General features: G+C 51.3%; 1 protein-coding gene across 2 annotated transcripts; it reads right to left on the reverse strand.

Moving 5' to 3' along the window:
• Positions 1-15,635: 15,635 nt before the first annotated feature.
• Positions 15,636-22,129, reverse strand: NRL (neural retina leucine zipper). 2 transcript variants are annotated; one of them, XR_014783976.1, is made up of 4 exons: positions 22,002-22,129; positions 19,861-20,257; positions 17,842-19,340; positions 15,636-17,720 (listed from the first exon to the last, which is right to left on the reverse strand). XR_014783976.1 is itself a non-coding variant. In XM_084806520.1 (3 exons), exons 1-3 carry the CDS (start codon positions 22,019-22,021, stop codon positions 18,960-18,962), a joined length of 798 nt encoding a protein of 265 aa, XP_084662646.1. In that variant the 5' UTR covers positions 22,022-22,129; the 3' UTR covers positions 15,642-18,959. The 2 variants fall into 2 exon arrangements, 1 of the variants encoding a protein (XP_084662646.1); XM_084806520.1 differs by having other exon boundaries at positions 15,642-19,340.
• Between the last annotated feature and the right edge of the window lie 527 nt (positions 22,130-22,656).

Raw genomic sequence — 22,656 nt, forward strand, 5'->3', positions numbered from 1 at the left:
ACCCTGTGCTCTCTTTTTGTTTTCCTGTCTGTCATCTCTGTGAATGTCAGAAACTGGAGACTGTTGACATCCATCTTTTGACACGTGCCAGCAAATGCTGACATTTGCCAATGAAGAGATTGTCAGCATTCACCAGGGAATGTTGACAATCTCTCATTTCTGACGTTTGCAGTAGCACAGCTATTTGTTCTGGGGAGAAGGTGGTGACCTCAAATGGGGCATGCTAAGCCAACCATAGAACAGGGGTGTTGAACCTCTTTCATGCCAGTGGCGGGCGGGGGCTGAGAATAAGGGGGCGGTGCCAAGGGCAAAGGGGTGGGGCTAAAACTACCAACACATTTTAGCTTAAAGCTCCAACTAAGCTGTAGAAGCCCCATTTCAGCCTTTTAGAATGGGATGGGGAAACGTGCAAAAGCCAGGAAACCAAAGGAGTGGTGTCTGGGGGGGAAGGGATGGGGCCAGGGAAAAGGGGGTGGGGCTGTCTGGTGAATCTCAGCAGGCCAGATAGGGACACCCTTGCCATAGAGGGATTGGGACAGGGGTGAAGTTCAGGGTGGACCCAGCCAGGCCCGGCCTATCTAGTTATTTTATTGTGTAGACCCAGCCTATGATGGCTCATGAGGAACCATAATTTGATGTGATGTGTTTGGCTAAATTTCTGAATTGGCGGTCTGATCACTTTAACGAAGACACGGCGAGCAAGCCCTTTAATCGTGAGGGAAGAATCTTACCTGTGCTTCACCTGAGTCAGAACTCCTCCCCTGGACTGGGACCCAGATGGGAGACGGACGCCCTGCAGGCAGGGCACCCAGCCTGGGGAACAGCACTTCAGGGGTCATAAATGGGGGAAATAAACCTACCAAGTGGCAGTTATTCTGGATTGACTAATCTGGGGTAACAGTTGCGTGGTCTTGTCTACACGCTCTTAAGCAGGCTTGTCGAAGTCCAAGGCCTGAAGTCAATTCCAGAAAAGCTTCTGGGAACTAAGCCTCAGGAGAGGCATTTCAGTATTTCTGAATACTGAATCCTCTCCCCCTGAACAGGGCTCGGACTGCACCATGGTTCAATCCGCGGTTACGAGCTCTGAAACAGGAGGTGAGACGGCTAGAGCGCCGGTGGCAGAAGTCTCGCTCCAAAGACGATCAGACACGGGCTAGAGCTGTATCTTCAGCCTATCACGTGGCGGTGAAGGCAGCAAAAAAGGAATATTATGCTGCCTCCATCGTGTCTGCAGAGTGCTGCCCCAGGAGGCTGTTCCAAGTGGTCCGGAGCCTGGTCGGTCCTGTGGCTCCGGAACCACTGGAGCATTCTAAGGCCTCCTGTGAGGCTTTGGCAAGGCACTTTGCAGATAAAATGATCAGATTAGGTGTGTTACTCTGCACACTGTGGATACAGTTAGTGAGCAAGAGGCGGCCTGTGGCAAACCGGTTTTGTGGGATCGGTTCCAGCTTCCTCCTGATGAAGTGGACAAGGTGCTTTCATCTGTAAGGCCGACCACCTGCTTACTTGATCCTTGCCCATCTTGGCTCATTATGAGCTGCAGAGAGAGACTGGGTGAGGGGATCAAGGCAGTGGTGAACGCCTCCCTTGAGGAGGGAGTGATGCCATCAGCCCTCAAGGAGGCAGTGATAAGACCGCTCTTAAAGAAGCCCTCCTTGGATCCTCAAGTTCTGAACAACTTTCGCCCAGTCTCAAATCTGCCATTTTTGGGCAAGGTGATTGAGCGGGTGGTGGCGGTGCAGTTGAAGGCACACTTGGAAGAAACTGAGTATCTAGACCCATTTCAGTCGGGCTTCAGGCCTGGGCATGGGACAGAAATGGCCTTGGTCGCCTTGGTGGATGATATGAGGAGGGCTCTGGATAGGGGTGAATGCTCCTTCCTTGTTCTCCTCGACCTCTCAGCGGGTTTTGATACCGTTGACCACGGTATCCTCCTGGACCGCCTGGAGGGGTTGGGCATTGGAGACACTGTATTGCAGTGGTTCCAGTCCTTCCTCTCCGGCAGGTACCAGAGGGTAGCACTGGGAGAGGAGGTTTCGGACCCGTGGCCACTTACTTGTGGGGTGCCACAGGGTTCCATCCTCTCCCCGATGCTATTTAACATCTATGTGAAGCCACTGGGGGCTATCATCAGGAGGTTTGGGGTGCAGTGTCATCAATATGCGGATGACACGCAGCTCTACCTCTCATTCAAATCTTCACCAAGGTTGGCCGTAGAATCCCTGTCCAAATGTCTGGAGACGGTGAGTGGCTGGATGGGGAGGAATAAGCTGAAGCTGAACCCTGACAAGACCGAGGTACTTTTGGTGGGAGACAAGAGGAGGCTGGGGGATGTTGACCTGGTGTTGAATGGGGTACGGCTACCCTTGAAAGACCAGGTCCACAGCCTGGGGGTCATTTTGGACTCCCAGCTGTCCATGGAGGCTCAGGTGTCAGCTGTGAGCCGGACAGCGCTGTATCAACTCCATCTGATACGGCGGCTGCGCCCCTTCCTTCCCGACCATCTGCTCCCATCGGTAGTACATGCCCTGGTCTCCTCTCGTTTAGACTACTGTAATGCGCTCACAACAACAACAACAACAATGCGCTCTACATGGGGTTACCCTTGAAGACAGTTCGGAAGCTGCAGCTGGTACAGAACGCGGCGGCTCGCCTGATTAAAGGCAGCCGCCGGCGAGATCACATCACTCCAGTGCTGAAGGAGTTGCACTGGTTACCAGTTGTTTTCTGGGCCAAATTCAAGGTGTTGGTTTTGACCTTTAAAACCCTATATGGTTCCGGCCCAGCCTATCTTAAGGAGCGCCTCCAGCAACACCAGACAGGCCGCTTAACAAGATCAGCCTCAGATGGCCTTCTCTCTGTCCCATCAGCCAGGACAGCTAGACTGGTGGGGACGAGGGAGAGGGCCTTCTCTGTGGTGGCCCCCACTCTGTGGAACTCCCTCCCTAGGGAACTCCGTCATGCCCCCTCTTTAATGAGCTTCTGTCGTGCATTAAAAACGTGGTTGTTCAGGCAGGCATTTGGGGTGGGTTAGGGTATTTTTTTAAAAAAAAAATTATGGTAAAATTTTATTGTTTTAAATTGTTTTATGGTGGGTTGTACATCGCCCAGAGTGGCTGGGTGACCAGTCAGATGGGCGATTAATAAATTTAATAAATAAATAAATATTTAGAGCGGGGGGGGTGTTTTTCTGCCTAAGCATGCATAGGATTGCGCCCTTAATGTCTCCTGGCTTACCCGGTCTAGGGATCATCTCTCTTAATTTGAGGCAAAATGTTGTCGATGAACATGAGACCAGTGAGATCAGGTCAGAATCCTGCCTCCCTACAGTGGCCAACCAGTGCTTCTGAGAAGCCCACAGTGGGTGGTAAGGCTGTTGCTCCCCAGTAACTGGTATTCAGAGGTAGACTGCGCTGAACATGGAGGTCCCATCTAGACATCAAGACTCCTCATTCCCAGAGATAGTTCCACCCTTCATAAATCTGGGAGAGATCCCTTTGGAAGGCATCTGAGTCACTGTTCCACAATTTGTCACAGGGAGTTCTGTCAGTTAATTTTGGGTTGGAATAGATCCAGACTATGTTACTTGAACTTCATTCATTCATTCCATTTCTGTACCGCCCAATAGCCAAAGCTCTCTGGGCGGTTCACAACACGATTAAACGTAATATAGAACTTTAACACACAACAATTTTGAAACAGTTTGAAACAGTTAAAAACAATCAACGGTAAAACTACCAGGACCCGATAAAAAACTAATATCAAAAAGTCCCATCATATGCCATCAAAAACCTAGGAGTAGAGGAAACCTGGCACCGAAAATATGACAATGTTGGCGCCCAGCAGAGCTCATTGGGGTCAGCGCTCCACAATTGGGGGGCCACCACGGAGAAGGCCCTCTCCCCTGTTGCCTCCCTCTGAGTCTCCCTTGGAGGAGGCCCTCAGATGTTGATTGCAGTGTATGGGTAGGTTCATACCATTGAAGTCAATGGGACAAGCTAGTCTTGACTTGACTTAAGCATCTCTGATTTCAGTGGGAACTAAGTTCAGCTACCTTAGTCTAGGCCCAGCCCTAGGTGTTGGGTGAATAAGGGCTTCCTTTCGTCTGTCCTGAGCCAACTGCCAGCCTGTTTCATCAGTTGATCCGAAGTTCTCGTGTTATGAGAGGTCGCTCTCGCCATTTTGCATCATTTTATAAACCTTGATTGTGCCCCCCTTGTTCAGGCTACGAAAAAGTAATTAAAGGAGTGCCCCTGAGCATGTGCAGAGTGCCTTTGTCTCACCATTGACCATAGCCATTCCTTAACCACCCCGCTGCCAGCCAGAGGAGAGGGTGGCTTTCAGATCAGGCTGGAACTTTGGCACCTGCTACTGCTGCTGTCAATTTTTGTTCTTTCCTGGCAGGACCCAGAGGCCCTGAACACAACAGGCAGAAATTCAACCGGCGCAGCCATTCAAAGCTTAGAGCTGGGGTGCTGGGATTGCTTCACCTATGGGGGAAAAGCCCATGGCAATCCTACCAGCCACCTACCCTTTCAGAACAGAAGTGCTCTCAGAGCGCGGTCTCTTTTGATTCCTCCATTTCCCATCTGCCAGAAAGAGTTTATGGCTGCTTTTTCATGCTTCCTCCCTAGGGAGCCAAGATGGAAAGTGCATTAAAAGATACTAAGATCCTTGTCCATGGTACAGAAGTGGGGCAGGGCTGGAGTGCAGCGGGAGGGGGAGAAAGTAGATTCCTGCATCCTTTTTTTCTTGTTGTTTTCCTTCTCCCTTAATAAGTAGCGTCTCTCTGCAAAGTAAGGGACCAAACTTTACTTATTGTCTTTACTTATTTATGGTGAGTGCCTGACTGTATACGTGGCTGCTAGAGCTGATTGCTGGCTTAACACGCACAGTCACACAGTGCTGATAGATAGAGAAGGGTACTGCTGAACCTCCCTCGCCCAGTGACTACCGGGGGTGGCGGGACGATCATAATTTAGGGTTAGGAGGAAAAGGGGGAGTTCGAAGCAACAGTTTGAGTCAGACCTTGGTGCCCAGTTGTTTTTCATCAACAAGGCTCTGTTGAAGTAGCAATCAAAATGACTACCTCTGAGCATGCGCAGAGGGGTTCTCCCTCACCCCTCTGGGGCCACAACCAGTTTCCGCTGTGCATTAATTTCTAAAACGGAATAGCCGGTTTGGGCCTGTTGTTAGAAGGCCCTGTTTCCCAAGCGAGTCTCGTGGTTTTCTTCCATTGTGGTGTTCCCTCATGTTTGATTTGTGGCAGCTTCTCAGAAGCTATTCATCTGCTGGTGATATGTGGTTGCCTTTTTTGACGCTGAGATGCTTTTGTGACCAAAAACTGAATGTGCAATGAGAGTGGAATGCTTTTCAAATGTAGTGGGTCTATTTCTTAAAAAGACATACAGTCAGGGCCAGAAATATTGGAACAAGGATAACTGTTTTGGCAGTTGGCCTCTGTACACCACCACACTGAAGTTGAAAGGAAACACACCAAGATGGGAGCGAAGTCAGGACTTCCAGCTGTAATTCAAGGGGTTGGACAAAAGTGGGGCACTAACCATTCAGGAAGGACAGCCAGTGGCATACACACACACACACATCGTTGGTGGCTCATAAGTAATGGAACAAACCAACATCATTTCAAACTTAAGGATCGCCTTCAATACCTGGATGAAAATCCTTGGCAGTCAATGACTGCCTGAAGTCTGGAACCCATGGACATGACCAAATGCTGAGTTTCCTCCCTTGAGATGCTTTGCCAGGCCTTTACTGCAGCTGCCTCCAGCTGCTGCTTGTTTGTGGGTCTTTCTGCCTTCAGTCTTGTCTTCAGGAAGTGAAAAGCATGCTCTGTTGGGTTGAGATCAGGTGACTGACTTGGCCATTGAAGAACATCCCACTTCTTTGCCTGGAGAACTCTTGGGTAGCTTTTGCTGTATGTTTTGGGTCATTATCCATCTGCACTATGAAGCGGCGTCCTCTCAGTTTGGCAGTATTCGGCTGAATCTGAGCAGAAAGTATAGCCTTATACACTTCAGAATTCGTCCTGCTGCTTTTATCAGCAGTCAGGTCATCAACAGTGACCCGGTTCCATTGGCAGCCATACATGCCCATGCCATCACACTGCCTCCACCATGTTTGACAGATGATGTAGTCTGCTTTGGATCATGAGCTGTTCCTTTCCTTCTCCATACTTTTCTCTTCCCATCGTTCAGGTACAAATTAATCTTGGTTTCATCAGTCCAAAGAATCTTATTCCAGAACTGGGCAGGCTTTTTTAGGTGTGTGCTGGCAAAGGCTAATCTGGCCTTTCGGTTCTTGTGCGTTACCAGGGGTTTGCACCTTGTGAAGCCTCTGTATTTACATTCATGAAGCCGTCTCTTGACTGTAGATGTTGACAATGACATGCCTACCTTCGCAAGAGCGTTCTTGACCTGGCTAGATGTTGTGAAAGGGTTCCACTTCACCATGAGCAGCATTCTGCAGTCATCCCCTTTAGGTGTCTTCCGTGGTCTGCCAGGCCTTTTGCTGTTGCTGAGCTTGCCAGTTAACTCCTTCTTTTTCAGGATGTTCCAAACTGTTGCATTGGCCATTCCCAATGTTTTTGCTATCTCTCTGATGGGTTTATGTTGTTCCCTCAGCCTATGATGGCCTCCTTCACTCACATGGACACCTCTTTGGACCTCATGTTGGGGGTTCCAGTGAACAGCTACCAGATGCAAATGTAACACTCAGAACCACCTCCAGGCCTTTTCTCTGCTTGATTGGTCATGGGGTACCCAGGAAACAGGCCACACCTGGCCGTGCAGCAGCTTGTCAGCCATTTGTTCCATTACTTCTGAGCCACCAACGATGGGTGTGTGTGCATGCCATTGGCTGTCCTTCCTGAATGGTTAGTGCCCCACTTTTGTCAAGCCCCTTGAATTACAGCTAAAAGTCCTGACTTCGCTCCCATCTGGGTGAGTTTCCTTTCAACTTCAGTGTGGTGGTGTACAGAGGCCAACTGCCAAAACAGTTATCCTTGTTCCAATATTTCTGGCCCTGACTGTAAGAAGAGCCCTAAAGCTGGATCAGACCAATCTAGTCCAGCATTCTGTTCACACAGTGGCCAACCAGCTACCCACGGGAAACCCATACGCAGGACACAAGTGCAACAGCACCTTCACGCATGTGTTCCCCAGCAACTGCCTCTGATACTGGAGGTAGTATAGGAGCATTGGGACTAGCAGCCATTGATAGACAGGCCTGGATCCTGCCCCCCCAACACACACACCCTATTCTGTTTGGAAACTCTCCCCACAATCTCAGGCTTTTGTGCACAGTAGCAGCAGTTACTTTGAAGTGCTCTTTGTACATGCTCAGAGGCACTCTGAACTTCATTGCACTGCTCTATCCATTCCACAGCTGAGCCTCTCTAGCTGCTGGAATTGGGCAGGCCCTGGCTCAAACCGGCTCACTGTCCCGGGCCAGCTGGAGCGATTTGCTCTGCCAACACTTCCCTGCGATGCAGAGCGCAGGCGTGGAAGCCGAGGCCGACACGTACCAGATTGGACTCACGGTTGTGCTGAGTAGTGCGCCACAGAACCGGCAGCCTCAGAGAAATCCATGTCCCCAGGCTGTACAGTGATTACATGGGAGTTTTCCACAGCCCCGCTCTCCACATGAGTTCCTTTAAAAAAATTCCCTGCGGTTTAAGAAGATGGTGTTTATCAAGCTGATGTCTTGTGAAGTAGAGTGAGAGATGATGCCTTTTGGTTAGTGTTTTAGCAACGGGCAACGGCAGACGACTTCCTTCAAAGACTGCCAGTATCCATGTCTACCGTTATCCGTGTTCTTCCACAGTGTACAGCACCACAGTGGGCTCTATTAGCCACCTTTGAGAGCATACTCTGGCAGTGGGGAACCTTAGGCTCTGGGGCCAAGTCTGGCCCTCCAAGGTTCCCTATATGGCCACGCCCCCTCACTGGCCCCACCCCTCCCAATTGTTTGGTGATTTCCCAGCTTTTGTGCAGTTTTTTCTCCCCATTCTAAAGGCCTGAAATGCCTCTTCAAAGACTTAGTGACTGGCAGGAAGAGCTTTAAGCTAAAATATACTGATATTTGGCTGTGTCCTTTTTGCTCAGGCCCCACCCCTTTGCCCTTGGCCCCACCCACCACTGGAATGCAGCCCCCTAGAGCTTCTTCCAAACTGAATTCAGCGCTTGGGCTGAAAGTGGGCCCCCACCCCTGGAATACCCTCTGTTCCCTCAGGACAAAGATTACGCAGTGGGACCAGTATAGATTGTCCAAATGGGCACCTACACCGCAGACTGGTCTAAACTGAGAGTCCCCAGCCCCCTCACCAAACTGCAGTTCTTTGCAGGCAGCTATGAAGGTTAGGGGCCGCGGTGGCTTAGTGGTTGAGACGCTGAACTGCAGACGGGAAGGTCGGCAGGACAGCAGTTTGAGACCCGAGCGCTGCGAGACGGAGGGAGCTCCCGTCTTCAGTCCCAGCTCCTGCCAGCCTAGCAGTTCGAAAGCAAGACATTGCAAGTAGATAAATAGGTACCGCCTCGGCGGGAAAGGTAACAGCGTTCCGTGCACCTCGGTGTTCAGTCATGCTGGCCACATGACCACGGAAGCATCTTCGGACAGCGCTGGCTCTTGGGCTTAGAAACGGGGATGAGCACCGCACCCTAGAGTCGGACACGACTGGTTGGGGACACCTTTACCTTTTTTACTTTTATGAAGGTTAAACCAGTATCAAACCGATGTGTGTGTTTGGAGTGCAGATAGAACATGAGAGAGTGCCCTCTGCAATGCTTCCCAGAATCCTCTGCAGCATATAGGGGTCTGTCAGCAGGCAAATAAATAGGAAAAGGATTCCCCAGGTGCTTTGGGGGCAGGGTACTGTGGATTGTAGTGGGGGGGGGATGCTCATATTGCGCTTTCCCAGATATTCAGTGGTGGAAGCCTTTCTAGGGTCAATTTCCCCTGGAGAGAATAAGCATTACGGGAACGCAGGCTCCCCAGACTGGAAGGCCAGCTCTGGGGTTTACAGGAAATTCCATCTCTGAGTCTTTTTCCCCTTCCCCCTTTCCTTCAGGGCAGTCAATTTTCACCACCAGCACCCATGCATTAAGACATTTAGTGCTGATGGCTCTCTCCGTCCACCAGGCATTCAGCGATCCCCATCTCGCTCTCGCTCTCGGTGATTCATAAATAGTATTGATTTGTCTCCCTAATGTTTCCATTTTGGATGAAGAGCTGGGGGGGGTATGGGGGCAGGGCGGGGGGAGTTATTGCTAATACGGCTTCCGCAGCAGGGTAACATATTGGAGGATTTGCATACGGAGAGTGGGGGTTATTGCTGTGTCAGCCCCAGATGCGAGATGCAAAGGTGGCGCCTTTCTTTCTCTTTTGGTATCATCACATATAGTGCTTGCGTCTGCGTCTCCCAGATGGCATTATGAATTCTTGCAGCCGTGAATTTATGTTCCTGGACTGCTCATTATTGTCTGATATTTGTTAGCTCAGTGTCCGAGGAAGTGGAGATCAAAAGAGAGGAGGGATAGAGGACCAGAGATAATATCTCTCCTACACCCACCCACCCTGATATCACTTCAGTTTTATGAAGAAAAGTGTGAGCTGGTCCAAGCTTTCCTGGAAATGACCCCCCCACACACACGCCCTAAAGTCTTGCTCTTTCTAAGGGTGGCTATTGTGGAGCGAGGGGAAAACGCTCTGTACATGTTTGGTGTCTGTTCTTTATCATCACATCAGATGTCGTAGCCTCGGGGTTGGAAATGGATTCCTGACATCAACTTAAGTCTGGGACAGGGTACCTCCTGGGCCAAATAAGACCCACTGACCTCTCCCTGTTGGAATTAAGGGGAGACCCTGGTTCGAATCTCTGTTCAGACAGAAAAAGCTTGCTGTAAGGCCTTGGGCCAGTCTCTCTCTTTCTCTCAGCTTAGACAACCTTGACGGGCTTTTCGGGAGAGGGAGCATGTAAACCCTCCCCCCAGCTCTTTGGAGGACCAAAAATGGTTATTAATAAGTTCCTCTTGCAGAGCTGGGAGAAGGAGAAGCAGCATGGCCCTGGTTGCTAGGCAACCAGTTGGGCCTGGTCACCAGCCACAGGCCTCTGCTGCCCCTCACTGCCCTTCCCTCCCGGCCTGTTTGCTGGGCTATGAGAAGAGAGGTGGGGGGGGGAGAGCCCCAGAGTTGCTAGGCAACCATAGGATGCTGCATCCTCTATCCCACCTTGGGCCCAGGAGCACACTCTTGGCGGCCGCTGAGCGCTCTGGCCCTCGCACCCTCCTGCTAGCCTGGCACAATGGTCACTTTGGACTAGCACAGTGAGAACAGCTTAGCTAGATGTCCTGATACTTGGAGGGAGCTCAATTGGCCACTGTGTGCTACGGGGAAACGTCCTGCGAAAAAATCATTGACGAGGAGTTGGAAAGAGGGGCCACGGCAGGACACTCTGAATCCCTGCCCAGTGTGTGCCGCACTGCAGCAAGCAAAGGCGGAGAACCCAAAGCGCATTTGCACTCGAGTCAAATTCCACCCAGAAACCCAGAGGGCATCGTGCATTTCCTCAGGCACGATGCCCTCTGGGTGCCCATTGGCCCCCTTTGGGTTCTTTCGACCGAACCCACCCACCTCGCAGGGTTGTTGTGAGGATAAAATGGGGAAACGCTACCGATGCCAGCCACAGCTCCTTTAGAGCAAGGGTGGGATACAAATCAGAAAGGAATTATTTAAGTAGAGCAGGGATGGGCCATTTGTGGCCCCCTCCAGATGTTTTGGCCCACAATTCCCATGATCCCTCACCATTGGCTATGCTGGCTAGGGCTGATGGGAACCATGGGCCAAAACATCTGGAGGGCTGCAAGTGGCCCACCAAGTAGAGGATCACAGCCACAAAACCAACCAAGCAAGCTGTACAAAAAGTTGAAGCAATTTTAGCCATGGTGCCAGTTTGCAATTTTTCAACTGTTGCCATGCGCTCTAAGCTGTACCCATGTGGGCAGGGCTTAAAGCAGTCTTGCCCAACCTGGGGCCCTCTGGATGTGTTGGGACTACAACCCCCATAACCCCCAGCCATATGGCTGGGGGTTATGGGGGTTGTAGTCCCAACACATCCAGAGGGCCCCAGGTTGGGCAAGACTGGCTTAAAGCATTCAAATGATTGGCAGCCCACAGCATCCTGCTGGTGATTTGGAACTCGCTCTATTTTGTTTCTTCTGACAGCAGTGGATTACAGCTCAGCCTAAGGGCCTCTCAGCTATGAGAGACGTTTGAAGTAATAATAAAGAGTGCCTCTGGCCCCATTCAGACTGCATTTCCCTCACCACTGAATAAGCATAGCCTCATGTCGAGAGGATGTGGCATCCAGGCAGGTAGGCTGGCTTGTGTCAGGGGCTTCTTTTTGGAGAAATTGACTGGAGGACTAGAAGCATTAACCAAAAAAATAAAAGAAAGAAACCTGAGATTCTCCCTTTTCTGCCTAAACTGATATATCTCATGGGCCATGTATTCTGTTCTCCATGACATCATCCCTAACGGTAATAGTCCTAAATTTCAGTGGGGGTGTAAGAGGGATGATATCCTAGATACAGCGGTCCCCCCGGCCCCATTTCAGAATAGATGGAAGTCTGCTCTGCAACAAGGGAACGGAGCTTCTGCTGCCCGATCTCCTTTCCTTTTCTTCTTTTTCTTTCTCGTAATCCAGACCTGTTTTTCCCCCCTTGATGCAATGATCAACATGCCAGCCCAATGGGGAAGCTTTGTATTTGGGACACTGTCAGGGAGAACGTGAAAGAACAAAACAAAACAAACCACCATCTCTTGTCTTTCAACAGAAGGAGCATCTAGGAGGAGGAAACCAAGGATGCCTTTCAGGGCCTCTCTGATGTGCACTGCAGTCACCTTATCTCCCCCCACCACCCTGCCTGGGTGCCAGTATGTCCTAAAAAGCAGGGGCTGGGCGGGGAGAGAGGTTAATTACGGGGATATTCATTGAGAGGATAGAGGGCAAATATGGGATTCTTGGCGACAGGGCGGCTATGGAGAATGGCACTCTTTCCCTCTCTCTCCATTCCTATGAGAAGGAGCCCAGGCAGGATGCCAGCTTTGGCCAGAGGCCAGCTTTGCAAACAGAAGCCACATTTTACCATTGCAATCCACAGCGCTCTGCTGAAATGCATGATGGTGGGGCTGAGATATTGCAGGGGCGGGCAGGGAGGGGGCACTGAGGGGCCTTGGAACAGCCAGGGGCAGATCTGAACATAGGAAGAACCCTGCCAGATCAGGTTGTCACCCTCTTCCCCTGTTCCCCCCAGCTGCAGCAACGGTTCCCCAGTGGCACACTACTTTTGACTATGGAGGATGCGCTTAGCAATCACATCTGAATGCCATTGATCGACCTCTCCTCCATGGGAACCTTCTTTTTTTTTTTTTTTAAGAAGCCTTGTGGGGGATAAAACAGAGATGCTGAGAGGGGTATGGTCTTAATTGGGACAATGGGTTGGAGAGTAAGGCATGGGGAGCAGAGAGCCTGGACTGAAAGGTGTTGGCATATTAGGAAAGACAGCCAAGGTGCCACGAGTCGGGGCGTCCTCTTATGCCTCGCCAAAAAAGAGGAAACGCATCACCAAAAAAGAGGGCACCAATCTGAGAACACTGGTTATTGGATGGATTAAAAATATAATAAATGTGCATAACATTTGCATACACATATATATATATACACACATGAATGCAAATTTAGAAATAATACCTATAATTTAAATAGAAATACGAAGTGTCTCACTATAGCAGAGAAGAGTAACCAGCTGTCATGTAGCCAACTGTGGATGAGGAACTTCAAGGCCCTTAGGCTCTCCCTTCTGATGGTTCTTTATCTTTTAACTGGTCTTGGACTGGACAGCCCTTCAAACAGAGAACTATCCTATAAGGTCTGATGATGGGGATTCAGAGGTCTTGAAGAACCAGGCAAGGGTTAAATTTGTACTGAGGTGCTGGAATGTGGGAAGCAATAAGGAAGTGCCTCTGAGCATGTGCAGATAGCCACTCCCCCTCACCACCCCTGCCAAATATTTGCAGCCTGCCACAGGCCCTGCTTGGAGTCGTTGTGGCCTGCTGTGCTATGGTTTTGATTTAGAAAGCAATCTCTTAACAGCCAAGGCAGAACTCATCTGTGTTCAGGCTCCTGACCCTTATACAGAGTTCCTTGCTAGTTCAGAGCGCGGCAAAGGATGCTTTGCAAGAACCCTACACTCAGCCAGTCTTGAATGACCTTCCAGAAATTGACCAAATGCATAATTTCCCCCTGATCTTGGATACCACTGTGGCTAATGTTTGGTTGGTTTGGTATGGATTTATATCCCACCCTTTCAACATAAGTTCCAAAGTGGTGAGCAGTCAAATAAGATAAACCCATCAAAACCCCCTCTGTAGCCATGGCCTTGATCCAAATTGTGCCCCACATCTCCCAGGGCCACTTTCAAGCCAATAAAAAGATGTCAGGAGGGCTGATCACAGATTTCCCATGCCGTGAATTCTTTTTATTTGTTTAAAGTAATGTTTTTTTATTCTGCTTCTCAGCCAGAAAGGCTGCTGGAACCATTTACAATAAATCAGTTAAACAGGACCCTTGCTGCCCTCAGGCTTACAATTTAAAAAGACATAACACACAAGGAAAATGGATGGGGAGCGAAGAGGAAAAAATGAAGTCGTCTTTCAGCAGGGCTGGTGGAACGGCCCCGCTTCCCCTCTCATCTCCCTCTGTTACACCCAGCTAGAATGGCTGCTGGTGGCGAAAGCTGAGGGAGGAGGAGACTCCATGGGGTGGTCTTCAAGGACGTAGCCGTATTTATGGGGGGTCTGTTGGAAGGCATACTGAAAGGGACTCTGTCTGGAGAGCAGAGAACCAATCTGGTTTCACAAGAGCAGCAGGCAAAGACCGAGGAACATGGGCGTGATCTTGAGGGGCAGGATGGCGTGCTCGGTTGATGGTATTTATTCATCCTCAGCCTCCTAGCCTGGACTGGCAGCTCAGGACGAAGGCAAGAAAGCAAAACCTCAGAAGCAGTCCCTGCGGGGGTGTCAGAACTGTGGGGTAGAAGTGCCAAAGCACTTAAGATGCCAGGCCTTGGGAGGGCGGCCAAATTTCTGAAGCAGCCCTGGCACAATCAAAGATCCGTTGCTTTGGAATTTAATTACAGGGCTCAGCTGTAAGAGACTGGGGGAAGAAGCCAGGGGAGACAGCAGGGGCGGTTTCCTTGTCACCCCCTGGGAGGGGAGGGGGAGACATTGGCCCAGCAGGGGGTGCTGTGCTGATGCAGCGCCCTATTGTCGAGCACGCCCGCTGCACCCACCTGCAGGCCCGCCTCCAAGCAGGTGCTCCAAGGAAGAAAAAGGGTGCCCCGCCACCATCTCTCTGCAGGGGGTTTGAGGTGCTGGAGGTGGAACTAGGGGGACCGGAGCTCCTTCTTGAAGGAAGCTGGGTTACTGATCTCACCTCTGTGTCGTGACCAGCTGAAATCCCCAAAGGGGCAAGAGCTTTTGTCTTCTGCCGAGCGTGGCCATCCTACACAGCTCTTGCCACCTTTTTCTCTCTGCCAGGGCACCTCTGCTGTTGGAAGACAGTGACAAGCATCAGTTCAGCTGGTGAAGCTTATTTGTTGCTGCAACATCTCCCTGCTGGGGAAGAAACCTCGGCCTGCTAAATTTCTGCTCGCCACATACGTGTGAAAGGAGGCCAGAGAGGGGTGTGGGTAGGGGAAAGTGGTGGCAAGCCACTCTCTGGGAGATAAGTGTGAAGGAACAAAGGCGTAAGACAGATGAAGCGAGTCTGAGGCCAGGATTCAGCTGAGTCAGAATTCAGCCAGGGAAGATGGGAACTCAGAACAAGTGCCTTTGAGCATAGGAAGAAGGCCTCTCTCTGTAACTGTTGCCCCAACACCTCTGAGCCTGGACAGGGGGAGGAGAGAGTGAGGGCATGGTTTATCTGGTGCATCTATCCTTCAAGAACATCAGCATCTCCAAACACAAGGATTAGTGCAGGCCCCAGGAGACTTTCCAACCCTTGTTGTTTTAAGGTTACAGATTTGCTTGTCTTTTGGTGCCACCTCCTGTTTGTGTTTGGCAACAACCTGTCTTATGCTGCCAGATATGTTATACCAACAGCCGAACCTAGGATTATTATTCATCTAAACGGCACTTTACAAAAACGAGCAAGATTTTGCAAGCGTGATCCTCACGCCCACCCTACCGCCTAGATGAGTAGTATTCTATTGCACAGAGCGGGGAAACTGAGGCAGATGGGGCTTCCCCAAGATCACCTGCTAAGTCCATGCCTAGACGGACTTTGAGCCTCGGTCTCTTGAGCTAACATCCAGTTCTCTATCCTTTGGACTGAATCCAGATCAGATTGCCAGGGCAAAAGGGAAAAGTCTTGGCACAAGTACGGAATAAAGTACAGGGTGGTGGAAGCTGTTAGCTAGCCGTGTTCTTCTTTTCAGCTGTTCATGAGACAGCTGGACCTGCTGTTTGAGTACAAATAAGCAGTCTCAAAATCTTGCCATCCGTTTCACCACACAAAATGGACACAACTCCAGATTTTTCCTTTTTTTTTTTTTTTTAAGGATCCTTTTATTATTTAAAAAATCCATGCATATCAGAAAATCGTCTCTCCTCACTTTTCCCCATTGTGCCACCACTGGGAACCTTCAGTGGTTTCACTTGGGAGAGATGGAGAGCAGAAAGGGGGATTTTAAAAATAAATAGTAGAAAATATCAGAAAGCTAAACAGAAGAAGGGAGCTGGGGGTGGGGTGGGGACAGATTCATGTTAAACACTATGCACATTTGGGAAGGAGACCGCCAAGTGCACACAGACACAGCCTTGTAACTGTCTCTTCCCAGAATACAAACGCCCCAACTTTGCATGCAAGCAAGCCACAAACCACTCTCCTAGACACAGTTTCTCAGACCATACGGACATTTAGGAACACTCATACTTGCCTGGGTGCACACCCTCACAATCACTATTACACATGTGCAACTGTGCACATGACTGCATCACACACAGGATTCATATGCGCACCTTTATACCCACCATCATATGTGTGCAACAACAAAATCCACATTAGCGTAACACCTTTATTAGGTCACCAAAAACAGGCAAGCTTTCAAGATCTCCAGGTCTCTTCATCGGGCAAGAGGTCACAAAACATATTTTCTCCCCAGAGAAAACTTCTTGCCTGAAGATCTCAAAAGCTTGAACTTTTTTTTTTTTATGTCTTGACTTGGGCTAATAAAGGTATTAGCCTAATGTGGATTTTTTTTTCTTATGGTCAACACAGCTACCCTTGCTTTTGTGCAATCATACAATGCACAACTGAGAAGATGTGAGCGTACAATTGTATTTGTGCATCTCTACATGAACAGGCCATCACACACCATTGCCTCTCTGCATGTGCTTCTGTGTGTGTGTCATTGTGCATGCATAAAACTCCAAATCTTATGATATACAATGTCACGCAGAGTTACAAGTATAGTTAACTCACAACTGCAGCAATGCAATCCTGCACAGTTGTGCACAAGCGTGTGCGTACAATTGAATACACAATCACACGCACAGAGGTGCAGCGTCCATCTCCTTCCCATACTTTCATGCACATACACACATAATATGTTCCATTCTGAACATGCACACTCCTATACTCACAAGCACACGAAAATTCACACGCACACTTTTTTCTATCATAATAGGACCTGCCTTTTGTTATTGTTTAAAAATATAATTAATATAGTTATCCCTTTGTAGGTGGTGGGGAAAGTGGACTTCTGAGATTTCCCAGAATTCTGTTTTGGACTGGAGCCATTCCATGGTGCCATCTCCTCCTTCCACCCAGAGCCCTGTCACCCTTTGAACGTTGGACTCTTGGAATAAGAAAGAGAGGTGGAGAACGGCAGGTGGATCTCTCTCTCTCTCTCTCTCTCTCTCTCTCTCTCTCTCTCAGTCTTCAACAGCTACACATGTTTGTTCACAGATGGGAATTTGATCCTGGGGTGTCAGTGAAGCAGGAGAAATTAATGTGAGGGGGGAGGGAAGTGGGCAATTTTGAAAATATTATTTTATTGATGAGAAGAGGGGCTGAGATGGTGGCTCCTTTCTGGAGCAAAAACATAATTGAGGTTTGCCTTTTAGTCACTTTTCCCCCTCTGTGCTTTCCCCAACTGCTTCCTTTCCCCACAAACCTGCCCAAATCCCACAGGGGCCCATAGCAACACCGTCACAACAGGGCTGCCAGGACAGAGGAGGTGTGGGGTGGGCAGGAAGAATGCTGTGGTGGTTGCTTAGCAACTGCAGCATGTGCTTCCTCCCACAGATATTTCCAGAGTGATCTACCCATGGATGCTACATCGCTGCCCCACGCTCTGTCTGCTCCCTTCCCTTTACATTTTTCCCAGCTGGAAAAGCAGACCACTGGAACTGAAAGGCGATGGCCATGGGTGACCCGTAAAGGAAGAACGGCGAGTGAATGCAAGATGTTTTTTCTTCACACAGCTGTCGCCTCCATGCAGGGAAACTGTGCCTGTGCCATAATAACACGCGACAAATACGCACACGTGGTTTCACGCCATTAAGTCGGTTTTCCTGCATAGAACTGAGTATGTGTGGTAAAACAATCTTGTAGGTGGACCCAACGGAGGCTGCTGAATCTGCTCCGGGTTTCAGTCAGAATCAGTCAGAACTCCAAAGGAGCTATCCAAAGTGTGGAAGCACCTTGGCTAGCTCTTTTAAGAGTTCTGATTGGTTCTGCCTGAAACCCGGAGCAGATACATCGCCCCACTGACATCGGCACCACCAGCCTCCACTGGGTGGACCTAAGTTGGGCATGTGAGGGAGGGCATGGATCCAGGGGGGAGGGCCTGGATTCCCAAGCCCTCAGAGCCAGCCTTAGTTGCCTCTCCATGCCCTGCAATAACACCACAGCCCAACAAACTGTGCTTTGGGGAAGAAATGGTAGCATGTAGAAACATCTTTCTTTCCCTTTCCCCTCCTTTGCCTGGTGGTGGAGAGAAGAGTGATAAGAAAGCACGCTTCCTAACAAGCCTGACAGGTTCTGGCATATCCACACAACAGACACAACCAGGATTAAGAGTCCTCCTTTTTCCTCAGGCCACCCTGGGAATTGTAGTCCTCTGAGGTGGGCTAGGGAGCCTCTAGCACAGGGGTGCACAGGTTTTTCAACCCCAAGGGCTGCATCGGGTGTCATCTGGGAGGCTGGGGGCAGCTGCCCTCAGAGGGCTGTATGACCCCTGCCCTCTGACTGGGGCTTCCAGAGTGTCCTCCCGGAAGCGGTAAGGACGGTGTGCAGAAGTGTCCAAGGTAGTGGCAGGTACGGCCATGGAGGAAGGGGGAGAGGGAGGTATTGGCAGGGGGAGTCCAGAAGTGAGGGAGTCGCCAGCAGCATAGCTGCAGCAGTGGCAGTGAAATTGTCTCTGCTGGCTCGGCGGTCGTGCCACAGGTTGCTCAGCAGTGGTGGGGTTTCATGGGGGCCGCACAACAGCTCTTGGGGGCTGCATGGGGCCCACGGGCCGCAGGTTGTGCACCCCTGCTCCAGCAGAATTCTCAACACACACAAGCCCAGCTACAATTCCCAGGATCCTTTGAAAGGGAAGCCACGACAGCTCTAAAACCTGAGAGATGTTTGCAGTGTAGATATGCTCATGGTCAACAGCCAGATGCCCAAGCTCTTTTGCACCGCCTGGTGGTGGAGAAGGGGAGTGCCTGCCCCAGTTCATGTCGCCCTCTGGTGGAGTGAAAGAGGGAAACGGCTCCTGTGTCCACAGCACCCCCGACTGGCCAGGTGGGAAAAAACAGGGGTGCCGCTAAGTTCATCTCCTGCTCCGTTCCCACAGTCCGTTGTGGCAGGAAGGGAGCGCTGTGGGGGTCGCTCATAGGAAGAACTGTGCCAGCGAGGCCGGCGGAGGGGCTGGAGGCTCAGCCCCCTCCCTGCAACGCCCCCCGCCGGCATCCCCCAGCAGCTTCTGACACCGGGCCTTGTAGACGTCCCGCTCGTGGGCCACCCGGGCCATCTCAACCCGCAGGGCCTCGAGCTGCTGCGCCAGCTGGGACTTCTCAGCCTCCAGGACGTGGCGCTGCTGGACCCGCTTGTAGCGGCAGGACTGGGCATAGCCGCGGTTCTTCAGGGTGCGCCGCTTCTGCTTCAGTCGCTGCACCTCGTCCTTGCCGAAGCCACGCAACTGCCGGTTGAGGTCCCGCACCGACATGGAGACCAGCTGGGCGTCGGAGAAGTGGTCGGAAAGCAGCGGCAGCTGGAGAGGAAGGGGGAGCGAGGGGAAACCAGGATGGGGTCGGGATTGGGGAGAGAAAGAGAGCGTGGGCGTGAGCAGGAGAAGGAAGGGAAATCGCCCCACGGTTATCACCTGTGCTGGTTGGTACAGAGCCAGTTTTGTGGCCGGGGAGCCTTGGTCAGAGGCCACCCTACAGTAAAAAGGCCACGCAGGTGGCGGAGACTGGGGACCATCAATGTAGGGGTGCAGAACCTCTTAAAGCCTGAGGGCCAAATTCCATTTCAGAGAAGCTCTCGGGGGCTGCATTCTTTAATAGCTTGGCACTTTGCACATGCTCAGAGACTTTATCAAGTCGCATTTCCAGGGCTGAGCTCTGGAATCGAAAATAGGCCTGGGGTCTCCAATGAAGGCATTTGTTCTCCCCGACATTTCTCCCAGCGTTCCTCCAGCACCCCCCCAAATACTTCATAGTACCCCCTTTTTCTCTCTAAGGTCCCACAAACACATAGTCCCCCCCTCCCCCCGTTCCCATTCATCTCACCTGCTGCTGTTCTCCGCCAAGCCCATCAGCAGATCCTAAGTATCCCTGCAGCTGGGGGGTCACCCCCCCGCGGAGCCCCCCTTCCGTCACGGGGACCCCTAAGAGGGCTTCCACGGCCTCGTCCAAACCTTGCACCAACTGGCCCTCCGGGTTGGCCCCTGCGGCGGTGGCGGCCAGCGTCTGGTGGAGCGTGGCCATCCAGTACAGCTCTTCCAGGGTAGACTTGGGGTCCCCGGCCTTGTCGAAGGTGGGAGAGGGAGGCACCGAGCTGCAGGGGGTGGAGTTGAGGGAGGAGCTGCCTCCTGGCCTGGCCCCCTCCTGCTTGACTTCAAACCTCAGCAGGTCAAAATCCTCCAGGTAGTCCAGCTCCAGGGGGCTGGGAGGCAGGGCACTCATCCTGCGCAGGTGGGGAGAGGAAGAGAAGGTGAGGGAGTGCTGCTGAGCCCTGGAGACCCGATTAATGGATTAGCGCTTGGCACAAACAACCAAGCGACCTGTTCTTCTGCAGTGGGCCAGTGGGATGGACTGAGTCCGCGCTCAACCCCCACTTGGCATCCCTGGGGCTTATGGAGGCAGCCAGTGTCTCAGCCGCCATGCTTCCTGCGCTGCACCTGCACACATGGGCAGCAGTGCAGGGCGGCTGGAACTTGGGGTCCCTGTGACCCCTGCGTTGAGCGAGTGCGTGGGGAAAACTTGGGCTGGGCTGGGCTGGGCTGCCCTGCCCCAAACATCAAAGTAACGTAACGCATTTGCACCCAGGGCCGAGCCAGGGGGCTCTCACACTCTTTATGCGCCGGTTGTATGGACCAGCAGCACATATGGACCACCTCATTCAGACTAGGCCCAGCAAACGAGACCTTGGATAGTTCCCTGGTCCAGGGCATCCCATCGAGACTGAGATCCGTGTGGGAATGAGATGCTCTAGTCAGTGAAGGATTCTCCATTCCAGCCTGGTTCACTGCATTCCAGCCTGGTGCCCTCCAGATGTGGTGGATTTCAAGTCCTAGCATCCCACATAGCTGGTTGGGGGTGCAAGGAGTTGTCATCCAACACACCTGCAGGGCACCGGATTGGGGAAGGTGGCGAGTTCAGAAGACACCGGAGGTTTAAAATCACCGCTTTGCACTCCGTACGCATCAATTAGTCTGGAATAAAGTCCACCCCGCACACGCACACACGAGACCACTGCCGAATGGTTGTTTCCTGTTCATTGCCTCCCTCCGCCGCAGAGTCGCGCTTCTGTGGCCAAGCGATCGTCGCCCCACCCTGCCCGTGATGGGGCATCGGTGGCCGTGGTGGTAGCTGGAGAGCCCTTTCCCACCTCCCGTGCATTTGGGATGTGGTTAGAAGGGCGTGCGAGAACTTCTGCGCCTGAGCTTTTAGCCTGGCTAACAGAGGGGCCTCAGCAATGTTCCCCTGACCTTCTCCCCCTCCCGCTCCCCCGCCATTTCTTATGCACAGACCGAATATGGGTCCTTCTTGTGACTGGAAGCAGCTCGTGAGATCATCGTGCTAAAAGACTAAAAGGTCACTGGGCATCGCATGTTGTTGGACCATAGTGGGAGATCCTTCGCAGATGCCTCAAATGCATTTTCATGTTCCTTGCATCATGCACGCATGTGCCACGCACATTGGCTTGGCACACTCAGGTTTCCAGTTCACACTCGTGCGCATTTCTCACACCTCGCTGTCAGCCTCACAACTCCTGTGTTCCCTCATCTCTACATCCTTTCTTCGATATGAATATTTAAAGGCTGCAATCCTAAACATGTTTACTAAGGAGGAAGCCCCACCGGGTAAGTCCAAAGGGACTTACTTACTTCAGAGTAAACATACTTACAGTCACACTGTAAGACTTAGGTCAATCCCCGACCATGGTCCCTGCCCACAAGACGCTTACAATCTAATGTAAACGCAATGCATGATGAAAGCGATTGTGGGGGAGAGAGGATGAACGAAACCAAAAAGAGATGACTGGATCTCAGGGGAAAATAAATTCCACAAGGTGCCCTCTCTCTCCTACATGCCCTCACATGCCTCTCTGTTGTGCTGTGAACAAAAAAACCCAAAACAAAACCCACAACCAAGCTGTTTGAGACACCTTAAAGATTTATTGTGGCAAAACCTTCGTCTGTACCCACCTGTTGGTTTGGGTGTCCATCGGTCTCCTTTTCCAGCTCCTGCGGTCCAGTTATTGACTTTCCTGCTGTGCCAGTGCCCCTGTGCACTGCTACCAGGGGGAGGGTGGCAGCTGCCCAGCCCAGAGACCAGAGCCAGGACACCGGTGTCCCATTTAAAGCTCCAGGGAGGCTGAGCTCATCAGAATACATCAGCTGTCAGCCAATCAGAACCTTGGACTTCATTAGCATAGCAAGGAACGGACAGGCCCACGATCTCTTTCTCCCCACAGCCCTCCCCCCCACACATTGCTGTGGGATGAGTTAGTTCAGGGTGTCCCTCCTCCCTCGAATCTGAGGAAGTTTCTCCACTTCCTCATGTGGGTAGCAGAAAGTGCCACTCTTTGGTTTCACTCCAGCAGACAGCAGTGCAACAGACTCTGGACTTAATGACTTTAGACACACACACACACACACACACCCCTTTTGAGATGTGCATTACTTAAGCTGCTAAGCACACCTCATATTTCTTTTGTCCCATCACCCCCATTCCCATTCCAGGCTTTACAGCTGCTTCTACGTTACTGGATACCTGACAGCAAAAAAAGCAACAAACACGCACACTCTGAACATGTTCAGTTTTGCATTTTAAGCTCACTTAAATCATAGCACCACCAGG

The sequence above is a fragment of the Heloderma suspectum genome, chromosome 6 (assembly GCF_057233095.1).
Source record: "Heloderma suspectum isolate Gila_16-S chromosome 6, 16-S_ref, whole genome shotgun sequence".
NCBI classification, from domain to species: Eukaryota; Metazoa; Chordata; class Lepidosauria; order Squamata; family Helodermatidae; genus Heloderma; species Heloderma suspectum.

Bases quoted from the DNA above. Each gene is read 5' to 3' on its own strand.
- NRL (XM_084806520.1), bottom strand. From the start codon at position 22,021: ATGGACACCCAAACCAACAG. The intron at 20,258-22,001 runs GTGGGTACAGAC...CCACCTGCGCAG, and splicing joins ATGGACACCCAAACCAACAG to GATGAGTGCCCTGCCTCCCA. The intron at 19,341-19,860 runs GTGAGATGAATG...CTTCCTCTCCAG, and splicing joins TTGGCGGAGAACAGCAGCAG to CTGCCGCTGCTTTCCGACCA.